A 23554-nucleotide genomic window follows, 5' to 3' on the forward strand; every position below is an offset into this window, starting at 1 on the left:
ATCATAGGTAACTGTGACAATAAAAAGGTGAAAAAAAGATTTAGAGTATACCATTCGTTGTGTGTTGAAAATGACCGGTAAACCAGGTCAAACTTTGACCAATCAGGGACCCTAATTTAGTAGAGACGAATGAATGGGGCCTCTTTAAAAACAAAAAGTGCCAACCATTTGAAAATTGATCATGGAGGGGAAATTAACAATTGTGGTTTGTGTGGGGCTGGCGTTATATGACACCTATTTCTTGTATCGAGATAGAGCTGTGAAAGAAAAGGCCTGGAGCAAGATTCTCAAGATTTGCACCCATTTCACACCAAGCCTCTTCTAACTGTAGGTAGCTGACATAAGCCAGTAAACAGTAGAAAAAGAATAATAGAAAGAAGCCCCTCTCTGCTTGTCAGATGTGAACGCCATGGACTAAATGTGCGTTCAAGAATGCATGTTTAGCACATTCTTGAATGTGTGTCACATGTCTGGTGTGGATGTAGCTTGAAGGCAATTTAGTGAAACATCTATAAAAAGTTTTTCATCACAAAAGCAGCTTTTCTGGAGTTTCAAGCCTAGATCTCTCCCTTCCTCTCACAGTTGTACAGTTTTTACTGTACAATCCAGCACACAATGTAATCAGTACTATTCAGAAATAGACCTGTGACTGGTTGTAGTGTGTTGGATTTCTTGGCTGCCACTTCCTTACAGGAGTTACACTATGAATAGCCCCTAACCCTTGCTTGGTTTCACAAATGTGGACATGGAAATGCTGTAAAGTCCTGCGACGTGAAATATAGCTGCAGATGGCCTCACACCCGGCTCAAGGGCTGGCCTAAAGTGCAGGTTAAAAGTGATACAAGTCAGAACTAGTTCTGATGGATAGGTGCCTTCTGGCTTTTTAGCCCTTGTGCTATCTTAGATGACCCCACCCTTACATTGACGTGTTATCCCTACCATGACAAAGGTAGATAAAGGTGGAAAGATTTCATGTAATCCATGGACACCAGTGAGGTTCACAAATCATTGAAGAAAAAAGGTTCAGCGCACTGTCTTGTGGGTCTAGATGACCCAACTCCCAATGTTAAAGTGCCTAGGATTGCACAAGGGTTACTATTTTCGTTCGGAGCGTATCCTCATTTTAAGGTCACACACACCCAAACACACCATACACACTACCAGCTGTGTGATTGTGATGAGGGAGCCTTCACTTTGTGAGAACTCTAACTTTGCAGATACTTTCTCAAAGCAGGGGGTTATTGTGGGGAACGCAGTACACCCTGTATTCAGGATAGACTAAACAAAAACTAGTTCTCAATCCCATGATGCACTGTCCAAAAGTCCTGTCCAAAAGTGACAGGAAGTAAGAATATGGTGCAGTTTCAAACTTAAAGTTTAAAAAAATGAAAAAAGAAAATCAACATAAACTTACAAATACCATATTTTCCACACCATAGAGCACTGAATTGATTATAAGGTCCACTTGTCATTAGTCTTTTTTTTATTATTATTGATGTCACATACTGTATAAGCAGCCTGAAATATAAGGTGTATTTAGGGAGACAAGAGTCAGAGACAAGTCTGGCAGTCAATCAGACTTTATTAACTGTGTTCACAGTAATTCTAGAACTTGTCTGTAACATGCTACACGTTAACAGCATTGGCAGCGCTAGCATGCTAACGATACCTGTAATTCCCAACCTAAATAGACCAATACCCCTAAAACAAACGTAACTTTGACTACGCTAACTCCCAGGCTTGTCAGTAAACATGTATGAAAAAAAAACATTCCTACACGTTAGCCGCATTTAAAGTAGCAAACAACCTTGTTTGCCACTCGTGAAGAAAAACAGACCGACATTTTCACAGAGTGCCATGTACCTCTCAAAATCACTGCAACATCAATTAACACAACAAAATTAATCCATAGATAATATGCTGCTCTTAGTTTTGAAAAAAATGAAAGCCTTTAAATTTGCTTTATAGTGCAGAAAAACATTATCAAGAACTGGTGGTGTAAGACTCAGCACTCAGGCTCTTAAAACTTTATTAAATAAACTTTTAACGAGATGAAACAAGTCTAAAAGTAGGCAGCAAAGCAGGTGACTCTGAACAAGCTAAGCTGAAAACCAGCCACTTCAACTCACTGAAGATAATTGACTCACTGAAGAGCATCTCAATCCTGGTGTGACTGTGACAGGAAGTGAACTCAAAATCTGAAAACACAGCAGGAACCAAGAAAACAACCAAGATCAAACCAACCAAACTAAAGGCCACAATCCTCACAGTCATTATAGAAGCTCTAATGGTTTACCTCAAGTCCCAGTGTAACACATCATATAAGTTTTGAGTTGAGCCTCACACTGTGGAGGTCTTCAAGGAAAAAAAATCATAAAACTCATCTATTTAGTTTAGTTTTTAAGTCGTTTTTACATTTCCTCGTTTTTCCGTTTTTTTTTGTTTTTTTTCAGTGTATATGTGTGTTGGTGAGGTTTTATTAAGATACTGTTTTTACTACTAATTAAATTATGACTGTGACTGGAAAAAGTTATATGAATAAAGTTGTATTAATTTGAATATCAGAGAAAATAAGGGTGCAGTTCAGGGCTTCATTCAAATGGTGTTGGGGGATGGCTGTGAGCACGAGGCGAGGCACAGGCGAGGACCACTGCCAAGTACGGGATCAGAAGCACAAACAAGCCAAAGGCGAGGTACACTGCCAGGTACAGGAGTATGAGCAATCCAGAGGTAAGGTACAATGCCAGGAACAGGAGCATGGACAATCCAGAGGCGAGGTACACTGCCAGGTACAGGAGCATGAGCAATCCAGAGGTAAGGTAAAAGGCCAGGAACAGGAGCATGGACAATCCAGAGGTGAGGTACATTGCCAGGTACAAGAGCATGGACAATCCAGAGGTGAGGTACATGGCCAGGTACAGGAGCACAGAAGAGCCAGAGGCGAGGTACACGGCCAGGTACAGGAGCACAGACGAGCCAGAGGCGAGGTACACGGACAGGTAAAGGAGCACAGACGAGCCGGAGGTGAGGTACACGGCCAGGTACAGGGGCACAGATGAGCCAGAGGCGAGGTACACGACCAGGTACAAGAGCATGGACAATCCAGAGGTGAGGTACATGGTCAGGTACAGGAGCATGGACAATCCAGAGGTGAGGTACACGGTCAGGTACAGGAGCACCGAAAAGCAAGAGGTGAGGTACACGGCCAGGTACAGGAGCACGGACGAGCCAACTGGAATCTGGAATCCCCAGATTCCCCAAAGGGGAGTGGGAAAGAGGGACAACACATGAATCACTGCACCAAACAGAGGCATGAAGAACTAAATGATCAAGAATAGAGGAGAGGAGAGGTGAAGTAGATGAGAATAGAGGATGGAACCCCTGTGCATCATACTTCCCCATCTTCTGACTTCTAGATGCCTACTATTTAAGAATGAAAGTGAGTCCACTTAAAGCTTTAAAACTTGCGTTTCTTCTCAGTATGGCCCAAGTGAAGCACAGTTAACACTTTATTTTCAAGGCATTTTCACACAAAATTTGTGAAAACACCCAGTAATACTTCATCCACATTTGGATCCTGATTTTCACTGGAACTCAATGTACAGTTGAGGAAACAAATTACAAACTGTGGTGATTGTTGTGTTTTGGGTTGGGGTTTTTCGTTTGTTCGGGTTTTATGGCTGTCATCGTTTTAGTGAACCGTTTGTTGTGGCTGAAACCACAAGCAAAGACTGTGTAGAAGTGAGACTGCAAATGTCAGCGTCTCCTTCAGTGGCTTCTGTGCTTTATTTAGAGCCCATTGTCAATCAATTTCTGTGGCGTACACTATTCTAACCCTCTTTTTATAACACAAATGTGCTCCTGTTGCTCTCAGTAGTGTCCTGCTGCTCCAATCCTCCCCCGCATGTTCTCGACACAAAGATGATCAAAAATAGTCTTTTATTTTCACTCTTATTTTTAATAACAATTTAAACTGTTACACACTGTATGAATGACATTTGCAAAAGTGGAAAAACGCTGGCTGGATGAAAAGCCATTGAATGTATACGAGAACTAGACTGAGAGAGTGTGACATCAACCATAGAAAATGGATTTCAATAACAAAGTCCCACTATCTGTCACACACCTAGGTGTACGAAATTTGTTCTCCACATTTGACCCATCCCCATGGGGGAGCGGTAAGCTGCAGGGGTAACGCACTCGGGATTACTTCCAGTTCCAACAAAATGAAGTCAATTCAATTGTCATTTTTTTGCGATATGGACGCTGCAATGTTGGAACCAGAAATTTTTGATGAGCAGTGATTGGTCTGACCACCCTCACTAATCAGGAATGAGCTTGCTGGAAGGCCTCAACGCTTCCATTTGAAAGTGGGCTCAGGAGAATCTCAATCTCAATCGGCAGACCACATAATTTTATTGAGGCATCTGGTCAGTTTATAACTTGAACTACAGAGAACTAATGGAAACATATAATGAAAAAAAGGGGATTATCAAGAACATGTTAAAAAAAAGTTAGCGGGTCAAGAATGGTTATTCTGACAATACACTGAGTAATAGCTGTTTATTTCACTATAGAAGTCTATGCGATTTTGGCTTTTTGGAGTCAGCGGATACTAACTGTTTGGAACACGGGGGGAGGGCTGACTCAGTCTGATTTCATGTAGCCTACAAACAATGTGAGAAAAAAATAGTTTATGTGCAGGCTTTCAGCAAAATGTAAAGTAGTTTGGAGAAGGAAACAGCATACATCCTCAGTGTGACATGTTTGTGTGTTGTACCAAAATACAACACACAAAGTTTCACTGACGTGAAGAACCTCACGAAGAAGTACATGTAGATGAATCTTTTTTATCTGATAACAGTTTTCACTAGAATAATGTAGAATGAGTATCATATGAATTGTTCTGCATTCAAACCACCTTAAACTGTGTTCTCCATTCATAAAAAAACTGAATCAAAAGACACATCCCCCCATTCTGTAACCTCAACTCCCGCCACTATAAAGTTATAATTTTTTTGGATGATTGTTGTCCTCTGAAATGCAGCGCTGTCTTCTTATCTGTGTTTCCTCAGAAGGGCAAGGCTTCTCTCGGGCAAGGGCGAGCACTTAGAAACATTGCACAGATGCTTTGAACAAGCCTGCAAGATTAGCCGACTTTAATCTTCTTTCATAATGTATGAAACTTCTGCTGCTGCTGAAACACATTTAGACTCAGATTTTGCTACCCGATAGCTTTGGAAGTCTCCATTTGGTGCCAACATAACATGCACGTTTGCCTGAGTGGCCCTAGCTATTTTACACACAAGTGTACACTTCTGGTATGCAAGCTTCCACACAAGTGTTTTAAGTCCATGAACCCAGTCCCCCCTCACTGCGTTCATGCTTCCCCTTCCCCCACCCCCACTGTGACACATGTAAGACCAGTCTGGTTTCAGAAATGTCAGATGTTTAATCATTTGTCTGCAGCTTGAATCTCCCTGACAGGAAGCAGCCCTTTCCTTTCCAGGTGCTAGTATGTGATATTGTTTTCATCTTCATCTGTGATTTCCCTTTAAACTCCCACTCCGATCGTCTTTGGAGCCATTTTCAAAGCCCAGTAGTCCTTTAATTTTATGGTGTCTATTGCCAAAATAAAAAAATGTTCTTTTTTTCCCAGTTTTTGTAGAGCAGCATTAGTTCATTAGAAATTAACCTCCAAGTTGTGGAACAGGAGCAACTTTTAAAGTCTTTATTTTTTTAAATCCAGTTGGTCAACGCAGCTTTATTCCTGTATTGTTAGGAAATGGAAAAACTCTGCTTATGTACAATTTGTGGAAAATACTAAGTCATTTGCACCGATTTACTGTAATTCTATCACCTTGAGAATTGTATCACAGCTCCAACCCATTTAAAATCCCCAAACTGCATCTTTTTGTCATTCTGCTGCAAGATTTCTGACACTCTTTGGCTGCATTATATTTGATCTTATGGACTGATGAAGACCAGTCAGATGCAGGCTACACTCATTTCAATGTGAAATGAATAGAAAGGTTTTTGTTTACTTTTGCCGTTCCTTGCTGGTCAAACATTGTATTCTATGTCTAGCGTATTTCAAAATTATTTTTTAGCATAAAGGAAAACTGAGCTACTTTTTTAACTTTAAAACCATAAATCTTTAGCTTTGAAAAAAGAAAAAGCTAAAATGCATAAAAACATACCATGTTCGGCTTCAAAATAAAAAACCAAGAATCTTTCAGTCACCGGTGGCACTTCCTGTACTTAAAATGTGCACTTATGCGGTCATCTTACTGACAGTTTAAAGAAACCAAAAACCAAAACATGCGTAATAAAGGAAATAATATTTATTAGGAAAAAAAAGAGCAAAGCATTTTACAAGCCAAACACCATTTCAAAGAGTTACCGAGCATGATTTAAAGTTACTTTGCATTAAATAACAGAAACCGCATTAGCAATAGAGAAAATTATTTACAGACAAAACTCTTGACAGGAGTGGAATAATCAAGAATCTTTCAATAGGCTGAGGCCCCTTTCTGGACTCAGATTTAGAGGAAGGTCCAATGGAGGTGAGAGGATTAAAAAAGCTGTGGACAAAAGTGTGGCAGGGAGGAGAATCTCCAAATTTAAAGGTAAATTTACCCATTAGGATTGTGACCGCTGTTGTTGACTATCAACATCTACCATGAACTAATAATGACTCCTGCTTTGCATGCCTTGTCTACAATGTTAAACACTACCTGTCTGCACAGAGAGTCTGTTAATTAGGGGATTTCCAAACAAGGTCATACAGGGGGCTGAGAGACAAGCATGTACAGATGCTTCACCTTACCACCTCCCAGCCCCCCTCATCTAAACTAATCTCAATTTCTACAACCTGGTTCTACACACTCAACCTTATACTGCACTTTCAGTCTCCACCAACAGCTCATATGCAAATGAAGAAATAAAACCGCACTACATTAGCCTTCTGTCGTCTACGCCATTGAGCTGGTCTTTCCACGCCGGTGCTTGCGGACTTCCTCCATCAAATCCTTCAGGTATTGGATCTCCCGAGAGATGGACTCTGCTTTTTCTTTTAGCTCGTGGTTCTTCTTTTCTAATTCTTCAAGCTCTTCAGTCAGCAGCTCGTGCTCAACCCTCTTCTTCTGACGATAGCGCGTGGCTGCCGTCTTGTTCTGCTCCATCTTCTTCAGTTTCTTCTCAACCACCTTGGGAGCGCCTGACACCGACTTCACCTTGGGGGCTTTAGGGGAGGATGAGGAGGCAGACTTAGGTTTGCTGTAGGGTTTGGTTCTGGAGGAACCGGGTGTGGGGGAAGTAGGAGGAGAAGGAGGCGAGCCGGCAACTGAATCGATACCAGAGTCGCTGTCACAATCACTTGATGAGGACGTTTCAATTGGCTGGCTGGGTATAGAGATTGATGGGGGCTCCTTGTTGGTAACAACCACCACCAAGTGGCCGGATGAAGGAATGGAAAGCACAATAGGGCTGCTGGTCTGAATGACACCACTCGGATCTGAGAGGATGGTTGCAGCGAGGGATGTGGCAGTTTTTCCAGCATCTACAACATCCACCTCACTTCCCAGCTCGAGCGTGAAGGAGGGAGAAGGAGATGAGGGTGTTGAGGAAGGAGACCTGTTAGACTTCTCAGCATCCTCCTGAACAAAAGACACATCTTCCTTTTCAGCCTCAGAGGTTTGCATGGGGAGGGATTGAGACATTATAACCAAGTCGGAGGCATTGGACTGGACACCAACGGTTTCTTCAAAGGAGTCCAGATTTAGGTCAACGTGGGACTCAAGCGAGGCCAAGAGGTCCTCAGGAGAAGATGCAGATGAACAGGAGTCAATTAGAGAATCCAGGTCAAATTCACTCAAGTCAACTTTTTCTGACATCCAGTCCATGTCCTCGAAAGCATCATCTGCTGAAAAAGACATCATTAATATTTAATTTGTCAGTTAAAGTGTAACATTCTGAGCTAATACAGTAAAAATAAGAGCAATCTTTACCTTTGCCACCTCCTGCTACAGCATGGGAGTTCAGCAGGTCGTTGGCTTCCAGCAGGGAGAAAGGAAGCAGGTCCACTTCCGCCTTTGTCTCCAGGAATGAGGAGTGAATTGGAGGAGAAGGAGGAGGAGAGGCAGGGGAGAAGGGAGAAAATGCCATGGTCTGATACGGAGAATGGTCAGATGCACATGAGGAGAAAGAGAGGGAAGGCGACATAGGCACCTTCACCTCTAAGGAAGAGGAGGGAGAAAGAGCTTCTTCTTCATCTTGGTCCAGAAGGGGCCCAATGGGGTCAGCCATCAGAAACGAGGACCCTGACAATAAAACGTGATTATCAATTTCAACCCAAAAAAGTTACGAATTGGTATCAATGACATAAGCGCGACCCCCCCCCCCCGTATCAATCCTTTTTGGTATGGGAAAAAAAAGATCCATAAAATCAACACGAATTTCTATTGTTTGTGTTGATTTTATGGATCTTTTTTTTGCTACGTACACATCAGGCATGTAATGTGGGTTCTTTTAGCATACGTTGTTCCCACAGGACTGTCTCTACCTGATGCTAATGCATGCAATCACAGCTGGAAGAGGTGAAATATTTTAAAGAGGTGCGAATCTCGCTAAATGTGCTCCAGGCTTTTTTTTATATCTCACTTCCGATGTAAAAAAAACTTTGTGTAATATAACTACGGCCGGGCACAAACCAATTATTTTCTCATCCATTATAAATTTTCAAACAGTTGCTACTTCCGTGTTTTAAAAGAACGCCATCATACATCACTATCAAATTGAAGTCCCTGATTAGTTCAACCTGGTTTAACTTTCAACGTGCGCTCAGCGTGTTCTGTACATAGAGGCTGAAAACCGACTTGAAAACTTGTGCAGTAAACACAGCCCAAAACTTGCATTTACAAAGACTTTTCATTAAAAGTGGTCGCTTGAAAGCCCGATGCCAAGCTCTGTGTGAATGTAGCATAACACACAGTTCTATTGACGCATCTAAAGTTCCAACACCAACCTAAGCACAGGGCCTCCACGTCCTCCAAAGCCAGCTGGGAGAGCATCATGGCCATTGGTGGTCAGTGATATAGGTGAAAGCAAATACGAATGGAAATCTGACAGGGTCGACAAGTCGAGAGGTTCGGTCCTGCTGTCGACGGCAGCAATGCTGAGGGTGGTTGCCGAGAGAGACCTGCAACACAAGACGAGGAATAGGACATTTTAATGAGGAGCTTTTGTCAGGAAGGCCTGTGAAATCAACTTTTAAGTTAGTAAGCTTCAATTATAGACAAGTGTTTAAACAACAATAAATGTGATCATAAAAATTATTTATGACAAATGACTCAGCGACCAAGCCCTCATTGATTTACTTCCTCGAGCAAAGAGTTTCTGACTAATGAAAGCAGACATGAAATTTTCAAAAAAATTGTTTTAAGACGAAATTTTTTTTTTTTTTAATGAGGCAACAAACAAGTATTTTAAAAAAATATATGCTTTAATGTCTGTGTCCCTCTGTGTTGCTGAGGAGACATTGTCCTGCCCCCAGCGGATAACATTTCCTAATTTGGTCATCTTAAGGCCGGTAGCTCCGCCCATAGCCGGGAGTTACCGCCGAGATGAGGAAAGACAACCGCCATTTTCACAACAAAGCCATCCGCACGAGACGCTTAGGACAGCAGTAAACGCCATTTTGATCTTGCCACGTTGACAATATTTATAAACTTTGAACAGTACAAATTGCTTTACTTTTGTTATTAACATTTTTAAGGCGTGAGGAACTGTATAGCCCTTATTAAATTAGTAATGTAATACGTTCAGGCTTGAGACAGCACCCACAAAATGGGAAAAACAGAACTACCAACAGCTGTCAAATAGTGCGGTCTGGAAGTTACCGGTTCCACACATGGTTTTAAAAAAATATATAAAATTAAAATTAACTTTTTTTCTCACAGCCGGTATTTTAGTTTTATTCTACAAGGGTCAGTACAGCTGGCATAACAGTAAGTTGTCAAAAACCGCCCCACATAACATATGCGTCAAAAAACACTTACGCCATTTTGCCAGAAATAGCCAGTGCAATAAGCCGTTGCACTGCCGGGTTTTTGCCGCTGCAAGGATCGCTGCCGCGCGCCTTCACACTGCCATTTTAGTGTGATTATTGCTCCCTGTCGGCCGACCAAACACTCGTACAATCCTGTTAGCGAAGAAGAACGGGGGGAATGGATAACACGAGGGTATATAGAGTCGCAGTACTGCTTGACTGTATTCATCCGCCAAGGGAGCGCTTGTTACGTAGTTAATCTATTGCACAGGTGAGCGGTGCAACTTTTTCAGAAGGACTTTCGAGCTCCAATGAGGTCTGTCAGGATGAACTGTTAGATTTTACAAACGTACCCTTGTGGGCGTAAAAAAATCCGCCCTAGAATTCTACAGAACTCAACTTTTATGTTAAATGTAGGTCAAACGTAGAACGTAAACAATGAGTCATTGGTGGACTTTTACTTCGTTGACTATAACAAGGCCATAGTCTATTGCAGTAAAATAAAGTACAAAAATAACATTTCTCTTTTAGAGACGGAAACCGATTCTCATAACTTTTTTATACACGCTAAATAAACTAGCTGGTATTTTAATGAGAATATGATAAATCGAAGGAAGGTTGATTTCCCCCGCAGTAGTGAAGTGTTGTTGTGGAATGAAATTTTTCCTCTAACAAAATATCGAAAGAACACATGGTTTTCTTGGAAACCATTGACCGGTATTTATGTCGTAAATATGTTGGAGATTTTATTAATTTTCAAACACTGTTGATGATTTACTTATCATTGGTTACATGTATAATAATAGTTTTTAATTAAGTAGAGTTGCAGCAGATTACTAAGATTCTTCTATTTCAGGCGAAGCCCTGGTTTGACACGAAAAAGTCTCCACTCTCCAGTGCACACTCGTGAGCAGCTGAATGTATCTAGGGTACCATCTAGTGGTTACCTGCTGCTGTTGGCTTTTTTTCCATGATCCATGTGCAGTTTACAAAAGTGGAGCATCAAATGTATATAAAATTAAAATTAATTCATCTTCTTATCCGTTTTATCCCTATCTGGGGTCACAGGGCTGCTGGAGACTTTCCCTGCCACTTGTGGGCTAAGGCATGGGATATCCTGGACAGGTTCCCAGTCTGTTGCAGGGCCACAATCATTCATACTACACCTATGCACTCTCACATTCACACCTATGGACAATTTAGAGAAACCAATTAACCAATGAAGCATGTTTGTGGATGGTGGGAGGAAGCCGGAGCCCCCAGAGAAAACCCACGCATGCACGGGGAGAACTTTGCAAACTCCACACAGAAAGGTCCTCCATTGTTGTTCAAGATCCTAAAACAGATGTGGAGAGTATAAAGTATGACTGTTTTCATGATGATATCTTTGACCAAGGTCCTCTGGAAGATTGCAGTTTCTTTGCAAACTTAAACCTTCACGCTTTTGTCCAATAATTTCCCTTAGTGAAATAAAAACCTTGTGTTATATCAACCTGGAGCCTGCATTACTTCAACCAAAGAGCTTCCCCTTGCAGCCCGGACACGTATCTCCCCTGGAACTGTCCACAGAACCTTTGCTGCATTTTTGAGGTTGTCTTGGTTTTACTCAATAGAGTATAAACTCTTTGCTGATCCAACACCCTCACTGATAAAGACGAGGCATATAAGAACCTCCTCACATCATATGCAGGATTTTCTTTCTGTCACTGGAAAAAATTGCCGGCAAAAATGATCAGGTTTGTTGACATACAGTAGATCACAACATAGTCAAGAATTTCTTTGCCCTGTTTATATTATCATTATTTTGTAATCTCTGTCAACTCAAAAAACTACAAAAGGGAGAAAACTCCGGGGAATGTTAACATTATGGCTCACACCATATCTGATCACCATCTGTCACCTTCATTGTTTTGGAGGTTATTGCAGACATTTTTCCAACAGAATTATCGTCCAGCAACAAAAGTAAAACTCAATACAGTGCATTTTGGCAAGAAACAAACTATCATTCCCATTGAAGATCCACTCTGAAGAAAATTGTGTTTTTTAGATGTTATTGTAGCATTTTTCTGATGCTGGAGAACATATATTGAGGGGAAAAAAGCGTAAAATCTCATTTCAGAGTATTTTTTCATTCGTTTTTAATCATGAGCATGTGAAAAAAAATGCCTTTTGAAAAAGCCTGTAGTAGTGACATAGAAAATATGTTAAGTATGCCACAAGCTCTGCTGCATTCTGATGAAGATAAACAGATCCTTGTACGTCTTCGTTTTCTTGGTCTGAACTGGAATGTGTCTAATGTTAGGTTGGGAGGGGCTGTAAGCATGCAGGAGATCATGAAAACAGAGAGCTCTCAGTTATAGGTGATGGAAAGTGGGGGTGCTCTACTCTGCATCAACTACGTCCCAGAAAACAACACAGATTTTTTTCGGTTTGCCTAAAATTAGCACAATCATCATTAAAAGACCACTGGGAACGCTTTTACAATAGATCACAAAGTGATCAGAGTGGGACTTAATAAAAAAAGCAGCTAACAGCACATCTACCTCACTAAAGTTGTAACACTTAACATTTGGCAGGGTGGGATTTAATGTGCTCTTATTTTTTGACATTAAGCTATTTTTACGGGCTTAGTCAGGAGATGCATATGGATGTGAATCAATCAGTCACCGGCTTTAAACTTGAACTTTATCTTTATGTATGTTGAATTTCTTGTTGGACTGTTTCACAACATGTGGTGCACGACAGTTTGAAGAAACCGATAAACGTTGAGTTGAATGTTGCAAATAACCATCATTTGGGCTGTTTTTGACTAATTTTTTAAAGTTAGAATTAATTTTATTGTTAAACGTGAGGAGCTAGATGGCTCAGTTGGCTGCATGTCGGACTAGCGCACGGGAAACCTTAGTTTGTTTTACAGGGGGCGCGATGAGCTTCATTCAGTGTGGATCCTTGGGAGAGACCATTCACCATACTGCCTAACTATTTAGCCAGAAGGGGGCCCAAGCCTGTGTCATTTCCCAGCTCGAGAAAATACAGGAATCATCAGGAATGGTATCTCGTGTAAAAATCTCTGCCAAAGCTACCCCTGAAGGGATAGGCCTTTGCTGAAAGGGGAACAACAACAATTTTATAGTTGAACCATCACAATCTACTTTGAAATTGTAAGGAGACGGGTCTCTGCCTCTGCGTGAGGGCGACGAGTGGAAAACTGCATTCTCGAACAACCACAGGTTGTTGTGAAAATGTGATCGTGTCTTTTGAACTCTGCAACGCCCCTTCCGTGTTCCAGGCCTTCTGAGATGTGCTGCATCATCACGTTAGTGTTTACGTAGACGACATCCTCATCTACTGCACAACTTTCGAGGGAGGGGCAAGGCACCCACTTCTGGCAGGTTCTCCAGCGCCACTTTGGCCATAACCTCTACGCCAAAAGAGAGAAATGCGAGTTTCATCAAATCGGGTCCAGCAGACCCCATCGTTCCCTCTTCATTGGTGTCCAGTCTGGTGCAGTGGCATATCATGAGAGAGTTAACAGAGATCAATGCCTCTCATCCGCCTTCACCATCCTGTCCAGCTGACAAGGTGTATGTGCCCCCATCTCATCGTCAACAAGTTATTTATTTTATACACGATACCCCGGCTGCTGGACACCCAGGTATTGCTGCGATACTGTCAGTCACCTGGAACAGCTTTTGGTGGTCAACCCTGCAGGCAGACGTGTTCCAGATCATAACCCAGTGCAACACTTAAGATGGCTAAAGTACCTTGGCAGAGTCTGGCTGGCCTTTTGCCAATAGGTTCTCCAAGACATGGAGGGTCATTCCATTACCCAAGCTGCCCATGGAACTGGAGACCGCAGAGCAACTGTTACAGCATGTCTTCAGGCACTACGGTCTCCCAAAAGACATATTGTCAGACAGGACAAGTTGAAAAAAAAAAGATGTCTGAAAGCATCTTTTCTTCTATGTTTATATGACATTCAAGATTTAAAGTAAAAAAAAAAAATCTTTATTTTGATCATGTCCATGACAAAAATAGATAATTTACAAAACCTAATGTGATGTCATAATTGTTGACATCTGGACATTTTTAAATGTTTGTGTGAAGTTTAAACTCAACAAATTCATGCATGAAATGTACAAAATGTAAATGCAACATGTGCTTTCAAAAAGCAGACTATGAATCACATCTGCTGGAGTTAAGCAAACAACTTTTGAATCTCAGTGAGCTCATTAAAGCCTTCTCCAAGATCATCTGCAAGCTTGTCAATTTTTTTTGCAAACTTTGACCTGAGGTCTTTTTTCAGTTTTTGCCCATCTTTCTCCTGATTGAAGTAGAACTCCATCCCGAGTGCAAAGCCTCGTATGGTCCCGGAAACCTTGGTGCATCTCCCTGCAGCCATGACATTTGTATAACTTGTATACATCCTGAGCACCTTGGATGCGTTCTCTGAGTCAGTCTTGACTTCACTCAGAGTAGACTGACCATACAGCTTCAGTTGATCCATTCCCTCATTGATGAACTTCAGGCAGGGGAGAATTTTTTCATAACGTTCTTCAAAGTCTTGCAAGGTCACCTGGATCTTCTTTTTGTCACTGGAAAGATTTGCCTGCAAAAACAATTAGGGTTACCAACAAAGAAAAAATATGCTATTTTTTGTACACTTATTGTGAAGCTACATGGCTTTTGTGTAGCATATTTATTGAACTGGTTGAATATAAGTTTAGGTGCCAAACAGGAATCTGTAAAAGAAGAAAAACATGGAAAATCTGGTTCCTTTGCCAACTTATTTATTTATTCCTCGAAAAAGAAGATTTTTTTTAGGAATTATGAATTTGTCAGTCATGATCACTTTCTCTTCTCTTGTCAGTTACTAATACATACCCTTTCTGAAAAATTAGAACAACACGGAAAAGTGCATTCATTTCCATATTTCCTTTCAAAAATATACTTTCATAGAATATAGATTCAGGGCCCAATGTTTCATTGATATAAAGTATATTTCTATTTTTACACAAAGGTCCCAGATCATAAAACCAACAAAAACAGGGCTTCAAAATAATAAAATACTCTGGACTAATCTAACCGCATTTTTCAGGACATGAATGTTTTAAACTGAGTTTCACCGACTAGTCATCTCCTAAACTCAAAGCACCTCCAGATGTCATTAAATTAGTTTAGTTTGGTTCAATGTGGGGAAGACTTCATACTTGACAACCAGTCAAAAGACCATCATTGATTCCCTCCATAGTTATGGGTAATCCACAAAAGTTCCTAGCTTAAAGAGGCTGGCTGTTCACAGAGCGCTGTGTCCAAGCAGATCAAAAGAAAGTCTAATGAAACGGCAAAATGTGGCAGGAGAAGCACCAGCAGAAGAGACAACCAGCAGATTATCAAAAGGACAAGCTTCAAGAAGCTGCAGACATCCAGAAATAGTGGAATGAGGCGGTGGGACAGCTTCAAAAACCACCACGTTCAGATGCATTCGGGAGACGGGCTACAACTGTCGACCCTCTTCTAATGTCTGGGGCAACAGAGGAGGGTCTAAGGGCAGGGATGCCCAGCTTAGTTTGTTTAGGTTAATTCAGCCATAACATGTCGAACTGAATGACTCTATGTTCTTTATGAATTTATGTTTATTAAGAGCCCACTGAGACGACTATTCTTCGGGCGACTATATTGGGCTATATTAAAATAACGGAATTGAATTGAATTGAATGTCTTGTCTGGGAAAAAGAGAAAAAGGACTGAACTGTTGGCCAGTGGTCCAAGGTCCTGTTTCTGATAAAAGGAAACTGTGTCTTTCATTTAGGAATCAAGGTCCAAGGGTTTGGAGGAAGACTGGTGAGGAGCAGAACCCAAGTTGCTTGAGGTCCAGTGTGACATCTTCAGACAATAATGATGACTGAGGAACAGCTTCTTTCCTAGAGTGGTCTTCTTAGTGAACTGTGCTTCACACCGAGTTTCAGCTCCATTTACACAGTCCGCATCATGTAAATTATTTATCCATTGTAGCAGATTTTCTCATACACAAACTGTAAATACATCTTTTTTCCGTAAACTATGTCTGTAAATTCACACCTGTGTATCGTGTAAACAACTATTTATATGGGCAACCATTTGTATAGCATGTCCCCATTATTCAATTTGCACATACGTACTGTACTTTTTTTAAACAAATATATCTGCATTTTACTGCTAATGCACACTGGTTAGACCCAAACTGAATTTCAATCCCCTCATACCTGGAGAGTGTAATGACAATAAAATGGAATCTGATCTAATCTAATTTGCCGGGTCTAATATTTAGTATCGGTGTTAAATACTGCTTTTTTAATCCAAAATTACTGGAACAGTCAAGCAGAATGTTCTAGAGGATTTTAGGATTCCTTATGCAGATTTCATCATCCAGCAGGACCTGGTCCCTGCCCATATTTTATTCAGTCTTCATCTCTTTTTTCAAAAAGTGAGTAAATGTTAAATTCTAAAGAGAATTCAAATTTTCTGAAATCGTCTTTTTGTTGGTTCTATGAGCTGGATCCCCAATTTATGTAGCATATCCGATCACCATGTGTCACCTTGTTTGCTATGGCTGCTGATGCACCAGTGACACCGCCCGCTGCAGCCACACCCACTCCGATTGCAGTGAGAGCCAGCGAGGATCCCAGTGTGAAGGGAGACAGAATCACCCCAGCAGCTGCAGCCACGCCTCCTAATGCTGTTGTAGCTCCTCCTGTGATGCCAGCAATCTTTGTCCCTTTAGAAACCTAAAAAAAATATGTAGAGTTTTCACAAATTTTTGGGGAACATAATCTGAATTTTTGTGGTTCTTTGTACAAAGTTTTTATTACCTTGTTTATGTTTGCGGCAATGGAGTGCAGCTCATCAATGGCTTCCTTGAGGCTATTACCATGCTCAGACATCATGTCATTATACTTTTGGATTTCTTCATACAGATATTCAGCAAGGGCAACAATGATTCTGAAAGGTTTACAGTAATTAATATACAGTATGACAGCTCCTTTGTCCCACCTTTGGTCATACCTGAGCAGTATATTTTAAAGTCCCACTTCAGTCATCTTTTTATCTGTTGTAAAAGCGTTCCCAGTGGTCTTTTAAATACGATTTTGTCGTGTAAACTATGTCCAGGACAAATTTTCTGAAGGGCATCTTAACCTCTGAGTTGTGGGAGGAACTGTTATTGCAGAGTAAGTTCGCCACCACTTCCTGTCACCCTTCTGTTTACACACACCTGCTAGCTTACAGCCCCTCAAAACCTCAACCTAATTAGCTGTGCAAGAAAAATGGCGAGCAATATTGGACTTATCCAGACATACAGTTCTGAGTCAGATGCCAGTTTGGATTAGTAAAATGATGATGTACATAAATCTATTTGTCAGCCAGTGCGTCAGAATGGAGCGGAGCAAGGGGCTTGTGGCCTGCAGACATTGGCGCCTACATTACAGCTAAAAGCTTTTTTACAATACAATTCGTTGTCGGCACAACGACTTGAATTAACAAATACTCAGAAATGCAGTTTTAAACTTAGTTTTCATCATATATGTCCGAAACCATGAGAAATATGCCACAAGACACCAAAAACACAAAAAAGTCAATTTTTATTAGAGTGGGTCTTTAAAATGGACCTCATTCACTGAGTAATTTGTGTAGTTTTAGCCAGTATTCCAGAAACTTGGTTTAAAGTTTAGGCAAGTTAAGGGAGTTAAAACAACTTGAAATCAATTAACTCAAGCCTTTCATGGGATTTAAACGTGAAAACAATCAATATCTCTAAAACCTTATCAGTTAAGCTCCATTTTTTTAACGTAACATTTGCATCTGTAAGATTTTGCACAAAATAGTATTTGAACAATACTCACTCTTTCTCAGTTGCTCCTTTTCTTTTAAGATCATTGCAGAACTCTTTCCAAGCTGCCAGTTAATAGACTAAGTGTTAAAAATCAAGAGTGAAATAATGAAACACAAGATGAATAATTTAAATTTTACTTACATATGTTCCTGCTGGAAAGAGATTCTTTTTTCTGCACCTCTTGACACTTATCATTTTGATTGAAAGTAATTACCGAGTTGTTCTTTTTGCCATCAGGATCCTTTTTTGGTGGGGTAGGTGGGACAGCAGGAGATTCTTGACAGACCATCCTAGAGATGCGACGGTTCATGTCCTATGTGAAAAAGATTTACTTTTTTTTCCCTTGTTATGTCATACGTGGCAGATAAAATCCTAAAGTGACATTGTGACAGTGTTACATGACCTTTCTTCTTTTCAGTGCAGCAAATAACTAAATTCAGACTGCTTTTCTAGATAGTACTGATGTTTTTAGGATTAAACTTAAACTAGAATTTCCTATACAATGTTGTGAGAACAATGTTTTTGTTGTTCTATTATTCTGTTTTCAAAATTTAAACTCATTCAATCTTTATTCACAAAGCATTCTACAACTGGTGATCAAAATGATAGATGGGTAAAAACAAAAAGTAAAATTCCATTGAGCTGAAAAATTACAGATCTAAACTACAATAGAAATAGTAAAAAACATCTGAAAAGCTAAACGTTCCATGAAAAACCAATAACATTGTACACAGTAATTGAAATAATAAAGCATTTCAAATGATTAAAAAAAGTAGAACAACTTATTTGTGTTGTGTAAAAGGCAAAAAAGGCAGAAAAAACAGAAAATGAAGATGCCTGCATAATATCCATTGGGAGGTCATTCAACAGTTTCCACATCACCTCTGAGTGAGAAACCCTGGAGCGGCTGGTCACCTGACATGAGCGTTCAAGTCGGCCTGTCAGGGTGTATAAAGCTCAGGAAGGGACCTATAAACAAAAACTTTAAAATAAATCCTAAGTGGAGCTGGAGAATTAAAGCTGCTATGGGGTGATGTGCTCATGTTTAGGGAGCCAGGTAAAACACCTGCGGCAGTATCTTAAATCAACTGATGATTTAAAATTACAGAAGATTTAAAAACCCTACAATTAACACATTATAGTTAACCACACCTGAGAGGTAACAAAGAAATAGATAAAAGTTTCAAAAGGTGTTCTTGAGAGATTTAACTTGACCTTATTTCACTACCTTAAGTTAAAAAAACTGATTCTGGGTATCAATATTTGGAGCAGAGAACATTTTGATCTCTGGACTGAGGCGGTTGGCTTTAAACTCTCAAACCTGTAACCCCAGGTTACATGTTATCAAAAACCATCACTTCTGTTTTTCCTTCATTAAAGGTTCAAAATGTAATGACACCATTAAGTTTAAAATTGCTCAAACCACCAGCTCCATGCATTGCTTTATTCTGATGCATCCACTTGAAGACAAGTATAGATCCATACGTTTCTGTTTTCCTCGTCTGGCTCAAAATTGTACGTCTGGAAAGCTCCAATTATTGCTCGCCACTTTTGTTTTTTCGATGTAAGGAATTGTAAGTTAGTGAGAGAGTGTAAACAGGGGAATGATGGCAAATGAGCGCAAACTTACTCCCAGTTAACAGTTCTGCCCACAATTCAGAGGCAAATTTTGATGAACTCCTGCTGCTCTTTAGAAACTATGTGCTGAATAGGACATACGTTTTTTTTAAATTCTGGCTAGAAATGGCATAATCACAATTAAAATACCATTGGGAAGGTTTTTAAAATCAATCAAAAGATCGGAGTGGATTTTCAAGCAGTCAGGTCAGGGGGAATTTGTCTTCTGTTTGCAGAAGTGTTTAACCAAGAGGGGGGAATATAAAATCATGTGATTTATGCGAGCACATTAAGTTGTCTTCATTTTCTTCCGCATTATCCTTCATGCAGCAATAGTATGTATCCTCATATTTGTGGCTGCAATGCGGTCTTGCATGGTTTCCGAAATGCCATTGCATTGTCATTACTCTGGTTTTACCTGTTTTACCTCTTTAAGGTAAGAGTTTCTGAAATGTAAGGATCAAAACAAATCAAAAGAACATAGTACTTGAGTACTACATACTCGCGCGTTCAATACTTCTTGAAACTTTGTCGAAGTTTGAATATTTTCTGAATTCTGTTTTATAATCCTCTTCTTGGGCAACAATGGGGGGGGGGTGTCTTAGGGGACTTATCTTAATTAAAATAAATGAAGTGAGACAGGTCATTGTTTCTGAACTATTATCGCATACTACTGGTAATTATTCAGGTTATACCTGGTCTATTTCCTAAGGATAGAAGTTTCTGACACGTAAAAATAACTCCAAAGAACAGAATAGATGTACCTTCAATACTTCTTCATAGATTGGCAAAGTTTGAATATTTTCTGAATTCTGCTTTATAATCTTCTTCTTGGGCAACACAGGTGGTGGTTGGTTCTGATAGGGACTCATCTAAATTCAAATGAAAGAAGTAAGACAGGTCAAGGTTTCTGAACTATTATCGCATACTACTAGTCACACTAGTCATTACTCAGGTAATACCTGTTTTAGCTCCTAAGGATAGAAGTTTCTGAAATGTAAAAATAAACCCAAAGAACAGATTACATGTACCTTCAATACTTCTTCATAGATTGGCAAAGTTTGAATATTTTCTGAATTCTGCTTTATAATCTTCTTCTTGGGCAACACAGGTGGTGGTTGGTTCTGATAGGGACTCATCTAAATTCAAATGATAGAAGTAAGACAGGTCAATGTTTTTACATTTTCACATCAAATATGTTCTACAGCATTGCAATCCTTTTGGGGAAACTGAACACAAACCTCTGTAGGTTCTGCAGGACACTCAGGTGAGCAGTTAGTACGTAACAACTCCTCATCAAGAGACTTTGTCTTAGTGCAACGCTGCGTCCGTGGCAGAGGAACAGGAGGGGTCGCCTGCAAAAACAGAGACGTTATCCAACAACTGAGTTCTTCTGCTTTATTAATGCACCTCATTAAATCCATCCCAATTTATTTATGAAGAAAAAAATATGTCAACATGGAGTAAGCAGCATTTATAATGAGAAATAGTGTGAAGAAAATCACTTGTCAATAGAAAAAAACAGATTCTTCTCAGATGAAAGTATTTATTCTCTGTCATGCATTCTAAAGGTCACATTTGCACCTTGTAAAACATGCTATATTTTTGTCTTCTTTTCTACTAGAATAGAAAATGAAAATGACAGAAACTATTTTTAATCCCTGTGGGAAAAACTATAATTAACATATAATGTTAATTAACAAATGTTATAAACAAACAGTATAATCAACGAAAAAGAATACAATTGATCAACGATATAATGCAGAATAAAAGCCAGATTTGCAGAAAATAATGTAAGACAGTGCAATATTATGAATTTCTTCAAAGTAAAAGAATTTAAATAGTTTTTCTTTTTCCACTCACCCTTGTGTGATGCATGATGCAGCTTGATGACTCTCTTTACTGGAGATACTCTACACTGTTCAGCTTTCTTACGACTTCTACTTATTTCAAGACATGAAATGAAACTAAGAAACCAAGTGTCTGTTTATGCATTCCATTTTAGGTATGCAGCTTTCTAATTTGCATCCTTAGGTGGATGTAAAGGAGTGGTTTGAAAAACCAAACAAGGCTAAATCCTCGAGCTAACAGAAAATTTGAATCATGTTATTTAATAATTCTAAAATTGCATTTGATACACCTTATGGAAATGGAAAGGCTGATACAGATTATTTAGTGTGCCAACACAGCCTAGAATAATACGTTTAAAAAAACAGTTGAGATGCTATGCTACTTCCTGATCAGGGGCGGGGATTGAGGATCCACATTCCTGCTTGTTTTCTAACATACCTTTGAACGTCATGATCTGATTACCTGGACATACTTGAACCAGGTAATCAGCAGCTAATAGGGTAAGCATATCTGGAAAATATGAACTGGCCTTTAAGGCCTGAAGCTGCCTTATAGTGACAAGTTATTCTATCTTGAAGAGGTTATTATCCTTACTACAGGCCTGTTTAAATATTTGTTTCATCCATCCCTGAGGCACTTCTGGGCCAGTCCGAGAACATCATCTTGGCAGACAGACAGTCAGGCAGAGGGCAATTCAGAACCCCCTGATGTGTACTAGCAACAAAGATTATTTTACGTCGCCCGGATTGGCATCACCGGCGCCAAGTCTGGGAACCTGGGAACCAGGTCTGGGGTTGGGGCTTGCATGCATGCGCCCAGTTCAAAAGTGACCAATGCAATGTGGTTTAAAGGGCAGTCAAAGGTGGGTGCATAAAAAGCCTAAACCCTGTAATGGAATATTAATTCTTTAGAAAAACAACTAAACTAAAAAAAAAAGTCTGGTTTTCATTATATTTCTTTCCATTTTAGTCAATTTATTTTATTTATTTATTTATTTTTGTGACCAGAGTGGCTGTGGTGCAGAGGTAGAGCAGTTGACCTCTGATCAGATAATCGTAGGTTTGGTTGTGTCGAACTGTCCGCGGGCAAGACACTGAACCCACATTGCTTGTGTTAGTTAAAAGTTGGTGCCAGTATTCAGCATCTGAGCCGCCATCAGTGTGTTAGTGGGACTGTGACTGTAAAGTGCTTTGCATCTTTTAAAAAGGTAGTGAAGCGTACACACCATGTACCACTGTGTGTTTTTCTGTCAGAGAAGTGCCAACAATTTTGTCTTTAAATGGGAATACATGCTAAAAAATAAGGTTAGGAGAGTCAAAACAAAAATACTTTAATCGGGGAAAGTGAGTTAAAAAAGCCCGTTAAGGGAATGGTAGGTTTAAAGTTAATGAGTAATGTTAAAACATTTCTTTTTTCAAATAAAAATTTCTAAATCCTGAGTTAAAAAATGAAGCTAAAACCATCACAATTAAAGTTTATTTTAACATCATTGACGACAATAATTAGGGTTTAACTTCTAAAGCTGAAGTTATTCTGTGAGAAATTTCAAATTTCAGTCAAACCAAACAATAGAAACCAGGGGCGGAGCTACAGGGAGTAAGAGTGCGGCTTAACTATTTGCCCCCAATATTGTCAATGTTGACAAAAATTAATAAATCATCAATTAAAGCTCCTCGTGGTGTGGCTGGAGGTTTTGGATCTCAGGTGGAATTCCGGTAGATCGAGTAGTGAGAAGACCCAGGTTGACACTCGTGGGAGATGTCCATAAAGGGGCAAAAACTGGCAAAGAATGCTGGGGAAGGTCTATCTTTAATTGGAGCAGGCAGTCTGATGAGGAACAGCTGGGTCTAATCAGGAGATAAAGAGCAGAGAAGGGAGGGGGGAAGGAGAGGACTCCTGGGGGTACCATGACAAATAAAACTATTTTAGATACTTATTTATGATCTTTTAGTTTGTGCCTTCCACTCTGCTGTTCTTATGTGCCACCCTTCCAAAGTTTTCTGCCCCCTCCCGCCCCCTCCATATAAAATATTCAACAATCAAAAGCATTCTCAAAAAACTTAAAAAAAACGTTTTGTTTTTGAAAATATTTGTTTGTCAAGTGTAGTAAAGTTCGGATTAATTATTAATGCAATAATAACTAACTGCACAGTCCACGCTGCCATTCT

The 23554-nt window shown here is 39.9% G+C and overlaps 2 protein-coding genes across 4 annotated transcripts; both read right to left on the reverse strand.

The window, feature by feature from the left end:
• Positions 1-6326: 6326 nt before the first annotated feature.
• On the reverse strand, positions 6327-10277 carry atf4 (activating transcription factor 4). 2 transcript variants are annotated; one of them, XM_011478337.2, is made up of 4 exons: positions 10059-10277; positions 9026-9199; positions 8010-8321; positions 6327-7924 (listed from the first exon to the last, which is right to left on the reverse strand). In XM_011478337.2, the coding sequence occupies exons 2-4, from the start codon at positions 9078-9080 to the stop codon at positions 6975-6977; spliced, it is 1317 nt and encodes a 438-aa protein (XP_011476639.2). In that variant the 5' UTR covers positions 9081-9199; positions 10059-10277; the 3' UTR covers positions 6327-6974.
• A 3756-nt stretch (positions 10278-14033) lies between these two features.
• LOC105354587 (apolipoprotein L3-like) lies at positions 14034-22193 on the reverse strand. 2 transcript variants are annotated; one of them, XM_023958935.1, is made up of 9 exons: positions 21399-22193; positions 20777-20890; positions 20567-20674; positions 20300-20407; positions 18060-18231; positions 17929-17980; positions 16900-17029; positions 16627-16815; positions 14034-14657 (listed from the first exon to the last, which is right to left on the reverse strand). In XM_023958935.1, exons 1-9 carry the CDS (start codon positions 21411-21413, stop codon positions 14247-14249), a joined length of 1299 nt encoding a protein of 432 aa, XP_023814703.1. In that variant the 5' UTR covers positions 21414-22193; the 3' UTR covers positions 14034-14246. The 2 variants fall into 2 exon arrangements, with proteins under 2 accessions (XP_023814703.1, XP_023814708.1); XM_023958940.1 differs by lacking the exon at positions 20300-20407 and having other exon boundaries at positions 21399-22191.
• Between the last annotated feature and the right edge of the window lie 1361 nt (positions 22194-23554).

Source organism: Oryzias latipes, chromosome 1 (assembly GCF_002234675.1).
Source record: "Oryzias latipes chromosome 1, ASM223467v1".
Classification (NCBI taxonomy): domain Eukaryota; kingdom Metazoa; phylum Chordata; class Actinopteri; order Beloniformes; family Adrianichthyidae; genus Oryzias; species Oryzias latipes.